The sequence below is a fragment of the Arachis hypogaea genome, chromosome 6 (genome assembly GCF_003086295.3).
Source record: "Arachis hypogaea cultivar Tifrunner chromosome 6, arahy.Tifrunner.gnm2.J5K5, whole genome shotgun sequence".
Taxonomy (NCBI): domain Eukaryota; kingdom Viridiplantae; phylum Streptophyta; class Magnoliopsida; order Fabales; family Fabaceae; genus Arachis; species Arachis hypogaea.
The window spans coordinates 29915498-29929287 of NC_092041.1; the positions used below are offsets into that span (position 1 = coordinate 29915498).

The 13790-nt window shown below is 36.1% G+C and overlaps 1 protein-coding gene across 1 annotated transcript; it reads left to right on the forward strand.

Annotated features, from left to right (window-relative positions):
• The first annotated feature begins 3573 nt into the window (after positions 1–3573).
• Positions 3574–4886, forward strand: LOC114927821 (protein FAR1-RELATED SEQUENCE 5-like). Its single transcript, XM_029298866.1, has 4 exons — positions 3574–3725; positions 3822–3970; positions 4442–4575; positions 4617–4886. The coding sequence occupies exons 1-4, from the start codon at positions 3574–3576 to the stop codon at positions 4884–4886; spliced, it is 705 nt and encodes a 234-aa protein (XP_029154699.1).
• Positions 4887–13790: the final 8904 nt, after the last annotated feature.

A 13790-nucleotide genomic window follows, 5' to 3' on the forward strand; every position in this document is an offset into this window, starting at 1 on the left:
AAATCATTTGTACTTACTTAAATGTAATAGTGAGTTAATCACTTAACTTTAAGGGATTTAGATTCACGATAATACAAGCACATGGCTGATGAATCAAGTTTATATTATAAAGTTTATTTTAATCGTTATGAATAACGGTAATATTACATTACCAAGTTATTTTGGTAAGTAAATTTAATCAAGTTAGTTCAATTACTTATTGGCACAATAAAAATTAGTTAAAGAAAAAAGAAGAAGCGTATAAGAAGAAAACAAAAATTTAATTATATTTTATTATAAAAATAGCTTGTTGACCTAGCATTTTTATATAATATATAATATATCAATTAAAATCCACGGATAGCATGAATTTTGAACGGATATTTTTTTATTTTTTATGTGTAATTTTTTTTTTGTTTTTTAATAGGATCCTTTTATTTTTTAAAAGAATTTTGTTATTAAACAAACTTTTCATCTTAAATAAGTGATCTGCTAAAAAAATTGAGGATGAACGAAACTTAGAAATGTAAATTATTGTAAAGAGAAAAAGAAAAATATAAAAAAATAGTGAGTAATTATTAACTTTTTAAGATGTGTTGTGGAAACTTACAAACTCAAATTAGATAGTTGCATATTTTTATTTTTATTTTTTTATTTATTTCAAGAAAAAAGAGGAGGGGAGGAGGAGGAAAGTTACGTGATTTTGATTTCGTAAGTACGCGCTATTTTATCTCGATCATCATATGGACAACTTGTTGCACATTGCACAAAGAGAGATCTTATTAATTTAATTTTGATGGGTTTGTTTGTAGACAATATTAATATCTTGGCACACGTCAAAAAGAAAAGAAAATGTTAGCACACAGTGCTACAATAACTATTTTTTAGCTACGGAAACTTGGTTTATTTAATTTGATCAAAAGAATTTCAGAATTTTATTTTGATTATATTTTATTTTATGTATAATTTTTACGTGACATCAACGTGTGAGTTTGTGTCTATTTAAAATTCTGCATAGAATGTGATTCAAATAATAAACTTGAGGGATAATAAACAATTTCACTACTAACAGACCAAATTACTTTTTATTATATTTAATTTTTTTTTTTGATGTTAAAATAATAAGAAATAGTCTGATTTAATGATAGTCAATTTACTTCTTATCTCTTAAGTTCTCGTTTGATCATATCCTATATAATAAGGGAAAGTATGAGGAGACAATAGTCTTATTGTACAATGCATACAATGTAGTTTAATTGAAATTAATAATAAATTATGGGTTATTAATTAATTTTGTATTATTTTAAATAATTTTGTATTATTTCAAATTTGAAATTGGAAACAATTTAGGATTATCCTCAATTATCTCACCCCGTCATTTCCTCCATGATCAAGTGACTCCACTCTACGTCTCTTTCCACCGCCCAGCGCAGTCCACTGCCCAGCACTGCGTCCCGATGGTCTTTTTCCACCTTCTTCTACGATCGAACAGTCCACCGCCAATAACAATTAACCACGCAGCACCGCCCTCTCGTCCGCACAGATCGCAGCCTGTTTTGACCCATTCCGAATGGCAGATCTCAAAACGAACGTGTTTCAAGTGATGGTCCTCCTTTATGCACACCACCTAGCCGAAATTCATTAATGGAGGTCGATATAGTTGAATTTCTAGTCTGTGTTCCGAGTGACGTTGCAGAAAATTTATCAAACGAACAAGAAAACTTATTGGGCGATGTCGCAGGCCATGGTCACAAGTTGAACAAGGTGAGCAATTAGGATCCTCAAATTCTGCCATGGATGTTTATTTTCCGAAAAAGTTTTATTTTTAGTCACAATGTAAATGAGTTCTTTATTTGTATGTTTAATGAAATATGAAATTGTAATCGATGAATTCAGATGCAATTGATTTTGTGATTGTTTTATAATGAATGGTTTGATTATATGCATTGAGGATTTGCTGAAATCAATTAATCATTTCATGCTTTTATGAATATATCCAGGAAGTATATTTTATGCGTGTTTTTGTATATGAATATATGTTGTCTTCATGTTAAATGTCATCTTTAATATGCTAATCATCCTATTATGGAGTTATGTGCTTATATGAATGATGAGATAGCATAATTTAATTTGTTGGTATGCTTATATGAATGCATTATAATCTATGGTGTGCGTATATTATCCCTACATGATGGGCATTCAATTATTTAGAATAGATAACCATAGGTTGATGCAGTGGTTGAAATCCTTTACTGAATTGAATTGAATGCTAATTGTATTTATAACATGTTAACCATGGAATGCTTATATGAGTGTTTTAATCATGTAATGGTATGCTTATATGCTCACTGCATATTTTAGTTATATGCTCATATCCTTCTTGCATATTATGTGGTATATCTACATGCTCATATGCGTGCTCATATGTTTCCTGCATATTATTTTATTAATTTTCATGCTTATGGGATTATATGTTTATGTGTATCATATATTTCCATAGATTAATCAATTATGAAGTTATTTGATTTCTTTATAATGAATAGTGTGCCTATGTTCTTCCTGCATGTGGACAAAAGAGTTTATGTATGGAAATCTACATGAAAAGGTTTTTGTTCATGGAGTGAAAAAAGAAGCCAATAAAGGGTGATGTAGGCCCTTAAATAATAGCTAAAGTGGTATACATAATTGTACTATCGTCTTTGTTATTTCCATGTAGTTGTTGTTAAGCTAAAATGGGGATGATGATTAGCATGATTTCTAGCTGCTGTTGTGTTTTTAGTGCTTGTTTTTGAGGTTTTATTTTCATGATATTTAATATTTTTTTCCTTTCATATACTTTGTTTCTTTCGGAATTATAGGCTATGCAATTGTCGAATGTCACTAAAATTGGAAGTCAAGAGATGGAGCTTGGTGACGAGGTTTTAAACTCTCCTTTTATTGCGTGTAGTAATAGTTCTCATGTTTCATTTGATAAGTAATGTTAATTATTTTTTTTAATTAATCTAAAATGTAGTTACCAGATCATGGTTCCCTTCAAGAAGATGAAATACCAAGAGTTGGAATGCAGTTTGCGCAGTTACAGATGGCTCATGACTTTTATGTTACTTATGCAAAGAAAGTAGGATTTACAACTAAGATACGGACGACAACATATGACAAGATCACAAAGGCTCCCCTTAACTAAGCTATACACTGTAATCGCGACGGGTACCGCGAGTCTCGTGTCAAAGCACCAACACAGAAGAATACGATTTCAGTTGCTGGGTGCAAGGCAAGGATATATCTCAAGTTTGATAAAGACATGCAAGACTGGGTTTGGTTCAAGGTTGACTTGACACACTCACACCCCTTTTCAGCGAGAAAGGTAGTGCACCATGAGTATAGGCAGCTGACCATACACGCGAAGTGCGTGATCAAGGATAACGATGAGGCTGTGATTTGACCAAATAAGACATTCCTTGCTTTGGCAAATGAGGGTGGAGGCCCCTCTAACTTGGGATACTTAGAGAAGGATTTAGGAAACTATATAACAGCAAGGCTCCGAACCAGCAAGTGAATGTGGATGTCAGGGAGATGATGAGCTACTTCATGAGAATGAAGGACACAAATCAGAACTTCTTTTACGCGGTGAAGTTGGACGAGGAGTGTAAATTTAAGAGTGCATTATGGGTGGATGCAAGATGTCGGGCGTCGTATGAATACTACGGAGACGCCGTGTCAGTTGATAGCACGTACAGTACAAACAAGTATGAAGTAGTTCAATTAGTGTTGGGCCGGTTATTTGTTTAAACTATATCTAATCATGTTTGGCATTTCTTATGTCTAGTTGGTTTTGTTGGTAGGCATGGATTACCGTTTGTGTCGTTTGTTGGAGTCAACCACCATGGCAAGTCAATCCTTATCGGTTGTGCTTTGCTTGGGAATGAGGAAATCCCAAGTTATGAGTTGGTCTTTAGCCAATGGGTGAAGTACATGGGAACTGCTCTACAGCGTATCATAACTGACCAATGTCGATCCATTTTTCGTGCAATCAAAAATACTTTACCTGACACACGCCACCGATGGTGCATCTGGCATATTATGAAGAAGTTACCGTTCAAGCTTGGTGGTTACCACCGGTACAAAGCTTTGTATGTTGACCTAAATGACATTGTGTGAAACTCTCCGACTAAGGAGTCATTTGAAGATAATTGGCTGATTTTATAGATGACTACAACTTATATAACAACACATGGCTATCAGATCTATTACTGTACGATCACTTCATACGCTTTAATTGAGAATTTTTTGGATTCTTGATTAATAGTATATTAATAACTGTGGATGACAATTATATGGATGTTCAGTATAGTATACATTAGGATGTTTAGTATACCAGTGATTGTGGAAGGTCATTTCTTAGTTGTAGTAATATTTCTGGTGTAAGGTTTCTATGCTTAAATTGGGATTTTTTTTTTTGTAGATCTATATGATGACCGACGCATGTGGGTCCCGATATACTTCAAGGATGAATTTTGGGCTTCCATAAGGAGTACAAGAAGAAGTGAGAGCATGCACACATTCTATGGTGGATATTTACACAGTAAGACTAACTTGGTTCAATTTGTTCACGAATATGACAATGTTCTCGGGGCAAGGAGCAGAGAGAATTGGAGGATGATGCAGCAGACTCGAGGGGGGTTATCCCTTGTGCAACGACCTCGCGTATGGAGAAACAGTTTCAGCAAAAGTATACCATGAGCATATTATGGGATGTTCAAACTGAGTTTGTGAAGAAGGCTAATTGCAAAGTTTTTGTAGTTGATGAACATGGTCCATTGGTCTGCGTAAAGGTAGAAGAGGAGATACTAGTCAACGATACTATTCTATGCGTTCTGTACGATGTTCAGTATGACCCTTCCACATAGCAAGTTTGTTGTGAGTGCAATCTTTTCGAGAGTTCAGGTGTGTTGTGTTGTCACTGTCTTGAAGTTTTTCATTTATATAAAGTGTACAAAGTTCCTACCTGTTATGTTCTCCCTCGATGGAGGAAGATGATAAAGCACAAGCATACGTATGTCAAAAGTAGCCATGATGTCAGTCGGTCGGATGAGAGTCATGTTACATTCAAGAGACTGTGTGCACACTTCTATAATGTTGCTCAAGAGTTCATCGGTGACGATGATAAAACAGCATTGCTGCATGCTGCTTTAGAAGAAACAAGGGCCAAGTTGGATGCGCACCGTGCCAAGAAGAGGTCCGAGAGCGTGTTTCAACCCGACACCAGCAATGGCTCACAGAGTTTGAACGTTGTCGGTGTTGATGACATCCATGCCCCATCGAAGGTCACCACAAAGGGCAGGCCAAAGGGTAAGAGGCTCAGTGCTGCCCTTGAGAAGTCCTTCAAGAATTCAACTCGGAGGAAACACAAGAGTTCATCCCCGGTACAAGTTTGGGTTAATCTCAACTTTGTATGTTTATTTGGTATAGTACTATATATTCTACATCATAACTATTTTGCCTTTTTCTTTTTCTTTTTTTTTTGCAGATGGTTCGTCCGCACGCTTCGCAAGATGTAAACCATGGTTCTGTTGTTGGCTGGAATGTTCCAGAATAAGCCGGTGGTTTCATGTCTTTATTAAGCTCCTTCAACAAAAAGTAGGATTAGTTGAACAAGGTTGTGCAAGTGTTTATCTCTTCATATGTGTGTTTTAAGGGTTCATCTTAGTTTTAAGGTTTGTAGGTAGCTGTTGCAGAAGTCCATATGTTATTTATTCCAAGAACCCTTTTTCCATGTGAGAACGAACGACCTTGTTCTTTTAATTTTGCTTAGTCTTAATGCACAATGACTATAGTTCATGGTTATTATGTAATTTACGAGATAGTTTAACCAAATTGTACTTGACTTGTACCTGCTTTACTGTATACTTTTCCGATACAAAGCCATTTGTCTTATACATTGGCCTCATGGTTTTTTTAATCAAATTAAGTGGATGTTCAATTCTGTATGTGATCAGATGTTCATTTTTCTCTTATAAGTCTAGATGTTATTTTATTCCAAGAACCCTTTTTCCATGTGAGAACAAACGACTTTGCTCTTTTAATTTTGCTTAGACTTAATGCAAAATGAGTATAGTTCATGGTTATTCTGTAATTTACGAGATAGTTTAACCAAATTGTACTTGACTTGTACCTGCGTTACTGTATACTTTGCGATACGTAGCCCTTTGTCCTATACATTGGCTTCACGGTTTTTTTAATCAAATTAAGTGGATGTTCAATTCTGTATGTGATCGGATGTTCATTTTGTCTCTACGCATGGATGGTTATCCGTTGATATTTTTGTGTCCAACGATTGGTTATTATGTCTTAATTTTAACTGACTTACATTGTCTTAATTTTGATTGGATGTTCAATTCTGTATGTGACCGGATGTTCAGTTCCTCTCTAAGCATGGATGGTTACTCATAAAAAATATTCCTCTTGGAATCATGTCATACTAATGTGGCATAAATCCTTTTAAGCTAACATAACCAATAAATCCTTATAAGGTAACATAACAAATAAATCCTTTTAATGTAAAACCCAAAAAAATCCTCCTGGAATCATGTCATTCTAATGTGGCATAAATAAATTCCTGAGCATATCAACATCGAGTAACATAATTATAATATGGTATTTCAATTCTATGTAGATAAACCTAAGTTAGCAACCTCTTTCTCCTTTTGCGCATTGCCCCCTTCGGTAATCCTTCTGCACGTTCAATCAACGACCTCGTGCTAGGTGCAATGTATGGTGAATTAACTTTTTCTTGTTCCGTGATGCATTGTGGCAAACAGGTTTTAACTTGTTTTCCAATAACGAAATAAGCTGGTGCACCAATGCATTGTACGGGTTACAAATAATGTCTAGCATCAACTCCATCATGTATGATCCGAGTGAATCCTATGGGTAGATTTATCAGTCGGTTTAGTATTAAGCACCATTACAGTGATATTTTTACAACATCAATCATGACATTTGCGCAAATGTTATTTAACAAACCTCATCCCATTTGTAAAGTTCACGATCATCCGTCTAACTTTCCATGAACTTAATAACACACATGCGACAGTCAAAGCTATAGGAAAATAAAATACTATTGCAATTAGGTTGACAAAAACCTTTTTACATGGTACGCCACATTATTAAAAGAAAACTAAAAAATCCTTAAATTTGGGTTATAAAGTCATCTCACTTGTTTGGTTGCTTTGGAACCCGGGCGTATGACCGAGCTGGGCCGTGCGTATTCTGAACGAATGTAGGAATAGCAATGCTTGCCATATCCTCACATAGTCTCCCCTGAAAATCATGGAACAAACATAGTCGAGCAAAATGCTATCGAAGGAGATAATACGGATGTATATCGAATAAAAGAAGTATGCTAACTTACCATATATGCATCGAGCTTGTCTCATTTATCATCTTCTGGTGCAGAATGCAGACTGTCGAGTATAAGTATACGCTTCGCAATCACCTCAAATGCATATAGCCACCAATGGCCCTTCCAACAATAAGGAATTAACCACTGCAGCAAACAGTACAAATGAATGAGATTTTTCATGTGAGAAAATAAAAAAAGAAAACAAAACAAAACCTATTGATCTCCCTCGATCATTGAAGAACCTAAACATTCTCAAATCATGTGACAACCTATTTCCAAGGTCACAGTGACCCCCTTTTCTAGCTTTAACAACGGATTTAGTATTGGAATCAAAATCCCGGTGTAGGTCATGTATTCGAAACATAAACCAATACCAGGGTTCAGGATGGACATAAATATTTAAATACAAATCAGCAACTCACTCATTTTCTCTTTGCTGCTACTTACATTGTCTTAATTTTGATTGGATGTTCAATTCTGTATGTGACCGGATGTTCAGTTCCTCTCTAAGCATGGATGGTTACTCATAAAAAATATTCCTCTTGGAATCATGTCATACTAATGTGGCATAAATCCTTTTAAGCTAACATAACCAATAAATCTTTATAAGGTAACATAACAAATAAATCCTTTTAATGTAAAACCCAAAAAAATCCTCCTGGAATCATGTCATTCTAATGTGGCATAAATAAATTCTGAGCATATCAAGATCGAGTAACATAATTATAATATGGTATTTCAATTCTATGTAGATAAACCTAAGTTAGCAACTTCTTCCTCCTTTTGCGCATTGCCCCCTTCGGTAATCCTTCCGCACGTTCAATCAACGACCTCGTGCTAGGTGCAATGTATGGTGAACTAACTTTCTTCTTCTTGTTCCGTGATGCATTGCGGCGAATAGGTTTTAACTTGTTTTCCAATAATGAAATAAGCTGGTGCACCAATGCATTGTACGGGCTACAAATAATGTCTAGCATCAACTCCATCATGTATGATCCGAGTGAATCCTATGGGTAGATTTATCAGTCGGTTTAGTATTAAGCACCGTTACAGTGATATTTTTACAACATCAATCATGACATTTGCGCAAATGTTATTTAACAAACCTCATCCCATTTGTAAAGTTCACGATCATCCGTCTAACTTTCCATGAACTTAATAACACACATGCCACAGTCAAAGCTACAGGAAAATAAAATACTATTGCAATTAGGTTGACAAAAACCTTTTTACATGGTACGTCACATTATTAAAAGAAAACTAAAAAATCCTCAAATTTGGGTTATAAAGTCATCTCACTTGTTTGGTTGCTTTGGAACCCAGGTGTATGACCGAGCTGAGCCGTGCGTATTCTGAACGAATGCAGGATTAGCAATGTTTGCCATATCCTCACATAGTCTCCCCTAAAAATCATGGAACAAACATAGTCGAGCAAAATGCCATCGAAGGAGATAATACGGATGTATATTGAATAAAAGAAGTATGCTAACATACCACATATGCATCGAGCTTGTCTCATTTATCATCTTCTGGTGCAGAATGCAGACTGTCGAGTATAAGTATACGCTTCGCAATCACCTCAAATGCATATACCCACCAATGGCCCTACCAACAATAAGGAATTAACCACTGCAGCAAACAGTACATATGAATGAGATTTTTCATGTGAGAAAATAAAAAAGGAAAACAAAACAAAACCTATTGATCTCCCTCGACTATTGAAGAACCTAAACATTCTCAAATCATGTGACAACCTATTTCCAAGGTCACAGTGACCCCCCTTTCTAGATTTAACAACGGATTTAGTATTGGAATCAAAATTTCGGTTTAGGCCATGTATTCGAAACATAAACCAATACCGGGTTCAGGATAGACATAAATATTTAAATACAAATCCGCAACTCACTCATTTTCTCTTTGCTGCTACTTACATTGTCTTAATTTTGATTGGATGTTCAATTCTGTTGTGACCGGATGTTCAGTTCCTCTCTAAGCATGGATGGTTACTCATAAAAAATATTCCTCTTGGAATCATGTCATACTAATGTGGCATAAATCCTTTTAGGCTAGCATAAGCAATAAATCCTTATAAGGTAACATAACAAATAAATCCTTTTAATGTAAAACCCAAAAAAATCCTCCTGGAATCATGTCATTCTAATGTGGCATAAATAAATTCCTGAGCATATCAACATCGAGTAACATAATTATAATATGGTATTTCAATTCTATGTAGATAAACCTAAGTTAGCAACCTCTTCCTCCTTTTGCGCATTGCCCCCTTCGGTAATCCTTCTGCACGTTCAATCAACGACCTCGTGCTAGGAGCAATGTATGGTGAATTAACTTCTTCTTGTTCCGTGATGCATTTTGGCAAACAGGTTTTAACTTGTTTTCCAATAACGAAATAAGCTGGTGCACCAATGCATTGTACGGGCTACAAATAATGTCTAGTATCAACTCCATCATGTATGATCCAAGTGAATCCTATGGGTAGATTTATCAGTCGGTTTAGTATTAAGCACCGTTACAGTGATATTTTTACAACATCAATCATGACATTTGCGCAAATGTTATTTAACAAACCTCATCCCATTTGTAAAGTTCACGATCTTCCGTCTAACTTTCCATGAACTTAATAACACACACGCCACAGTCAAAGCTACAGGAAAATAAAATACTATTGCAATTAGGTTGACAAAAACATTTTTACATGGTACGCTACAGGATAATTTGTACGCTTTTTGGCATTGTTTTTAGTATGTTTTTAGTATGATCTAGTTAGTTTTTAGTATATTTTTATTAGTTTTTAGTTAAAATTCACTTTTCTGGACTTTACTATGAGTTTGTGTGTTTTTCTGTGATTTCAGGTATTTTCTGGCTGAAATTGAGGGACCTGAGCAAAAATCTGATTCAGAGACTAAAAAGGACTGCAGATGCTGTTGGATTCTGACCTCCCTGCACTCGAAGCGGATTTTCTGGACCTACAGAAGCCCAATTGGCGCGCTCTCAACGGCGTTGAAAAGTAGACATCCTGGGCTTTCCAGCAATATATGATAGTCCATACTTTTCCCAAGATTTGATGGCCCAAACCGGCGTTCAAAATCACCCTCAGAATTTCCAGCGTTAAACGCCGGAACTGGCACCAAAGTGGGAGTTAAACGCCCAAACTGGCACAAAAGCTGGCGTTTAACTCCAAGAAGAGTCTCTACACGAAAATGCTTCAATGCTCAGCCCAAGCACACACCAAGTGGGCCCGGAAGTGGATTTTTATGTCATTTACTCATCTCTGTACACCCTAGGCTACTAGTTCTCTATATATAGGACCTTTTACTATTGTATTTATAGATAGAGAAAGCTTTTGATCATGTTTTTATGATTGAACCCTCTTTGGGAGGCTGGCCATTCGGCCATGCCTAGACCTTGTTCTTGTGTATTTTCAACGGTGGAGTTTCTACACACCATAGATTAAGGTGTGGAGCTCTGCTGTACCTCGAGTATTAATGCAATTACTATTGTTCTTCTATTCAATTCCGATTGTTCTTGTTCCAAGATATCACTTGTTCTTCAACTTGATGAATGTGATGATCCGTGACACTCATCATCATTCTCACCTATGAACGTGTGTCTGACAACCACCTCCGTTCTACCTTAGATTGGGTGAATATCTCTTGGATTCCTGATACACGATGCATGGTTGATCGCCTGACAACCGAGTGGTCGCCTGACAACCGAGCCAGCCATTCTGTGAGATCAGAGTCTTCGTGGTATAGGCTAGAACTGATGGCGGCATTCAAGAGAATCCGAAAGGTCTAACCTTGTCTGTGGTATTCTGAGTAGGATTCAATGATTGAATGACTGTGACGAGCTTCAAACTCCTGAAGGCGGGGCGTTAGTGACAGACGCAAAAGAATCACTGGATTCTATTCCAGCCTGATTGAGAACCGACAGATGGATAGCCGTGCCGTGACAGGGTGCGTTGAACATTTCCACTGAGAGGATGGGAGGTAGCCACTGACAACGGTGAAACCCTTGCATAAGCTTGCCATGGAAAGGAGTAAGAAGGATTGGATGAAGACAGTAGGAAAGCAGAGAGACGGAAGGGACAAGCATCTTCATACGCTTATCTGAAATTCCTACCAATGAATTACATAAGTATCTCTATCTTTATCTTTATGTTTTATTCGTATATCATCATTCATATCCATTTGAGTCTGCCTGACTAAGATTTACAAGGTGACCATAGCTTGCTTCATACCAACAATCTCTGTGGGATCGACCCTTACTCGCGTAAGGTTTATTACTTGGACGACCCAGTACACTTGCTGGTTAGTTGTGCGAAGTTGTGTTTATGCCATGGTATTGAACACCAAGTTTTTGGATTCATCACCGGGGATTATTTGTGTTGTGAAAAGTATTGACCACAATTTCGCATACCAAGTTTTTGGCGCCGTTGCCGGGGATTGTTCGAGTATGGACAACTGACGGTTCATCTTGTTGCTTAGATTAGGTATTTTTTCTTCAGAGTTCTTAAGAATGAATTCTAGAGTTTCATGATGATCTGTTGAAATCTGGCTGGCTGTGAAGCCATGTCTAATTTCATTGGACCGAGGTTTCAACTTATCATCACAAGAGCTTGTTGATTTTTATCAATCTTGCTATTGGAGCCGTGATCTGCTAAGGCTTGGCTGGCCTTTGGCCATGTCTAGTGTTTTGGACCGAAGCTTTCTTTGAAAGCTTGGCTGGCTGTGAAGCCATGTCTAATTCCTGGACCGGAGTCTTAGACTAAACATTGCATGATTCCTGGAATTCTCATTAAGAATTTTGATACCTTCATTTTCTTTTTCCACTTAAATTTCGAAAAAGCACAAAAAAATTTAGAAAATCATAAAATCCAAAAATTTCTTGTTTGAGTCTAGAGTCTCATTTTAAGTTTGGTGTCAATTGCATGTTTCTGTTTTTCTTGCATTCATTCATGTGTCTTAGTGATCTTCAAGATGTTCTTGATGATTTCATTACTCTGATCTTTAATTCCTCTTGACTTGAGTGTTTATGTGTCTCATATGCATTCTCATTAGTGTCAGTAGTATACAAATTGCTAAGTTTGGTGTCTTGCATGCATTATTATTTGATTTTAGTTGCATTTTGATTATTCCTCACTATTAAAAATCCAAAAATATTTTTAATTTGTGTCTTTTCAAGTCAATAATACAGAGAATTGAAGATTCAGAACATACAGCAGAGGAATTATACAGAAAAAGCTGGGCGTTCAAAACGCCCAGTGAAGAAGGACAGACTGGCGTTTAAACGCCAGCCAGGGTGCCTGGTTGCGCGTTTAACGCCCAAAAGGGTAGAGTTTTGGGCGTTAAACGCCAGAATGTGCACCATTCTGGGCGTTTAACGCCAGGATGGCACAAGAGGGAAGATTTTGTTTTCAATGCAAATTTTTTCAAGTTTTCAAAATCTTTTCAAAATCAAATCTTTTTCAAATCATATCTTTTCAATCAAATCTTTTTCAAATTCAATATCTTTCTATTTTCAAAGATACTTGCTAATCAATTAATGATTTGATTCAACATTTCAAGTATGTTACCTTTTCTGTTGAGAAAGGTTTAATGTTTGAATCATATCTTTTCTTGATAGCCAAGTCATTAATTTTCAAAATCACACTTTTTTTAAAAATGTTTTTCAAATCATATCTTCTCAATCACATCTTTTTAAAACCAATCATATCTTCTTAACCACATCTTTTTCAAAATAACTTTCAATCAAATCTTTTTTATTTCTAATTTCAAATTCTTTTTCAAAAATCACTTGATTTCTTTCCCACTTTTATTTTCGAAAATCAATTAGTGTTTTTCAAAATGTTTTCAAAATCTTTTACTTGATTTTTGAAAATTACTTCCCCTCTTCTCACATCCTTCTATTTATGGACTAACACTATTCCTTAATGCAAAATTCGAACTCCATCTTCTTTGATAAGTTCGAATTTTCTACTTCTGCCTTCTAATTTTCTTTTCCTCTGACACCTCAAGGAATCTCTATACTGTGACATAGAAGATTCCACATTTTCTTGTTCTCTTCTCTTTCTTATGAGCAGGAGCAAGGACAAAAGCATTCTTGTTGAGGCTGATCTTGAACCTGAAAGGACCTTGAAGCGAAAGCTAAGAGAAGCCAAGGCACAACTCTCTGTAGAGGACCTAACAGAAATCTTCAAAGAAGAAGAACCCATGGCAGCCGAAAACAACAACAATGCCAACAATGCAAGGAAGGTGCTGGGTGACTTTACTGCACCTACTCCCGACTTCTATGGGAGAAGCATCTCTATCCCTGCCATTGGAGCAAACAACTTTGAGCTTAAGCCTCAATTAGTTTCTCTGATACAACAGAATTGCAAGTTCCATGGACT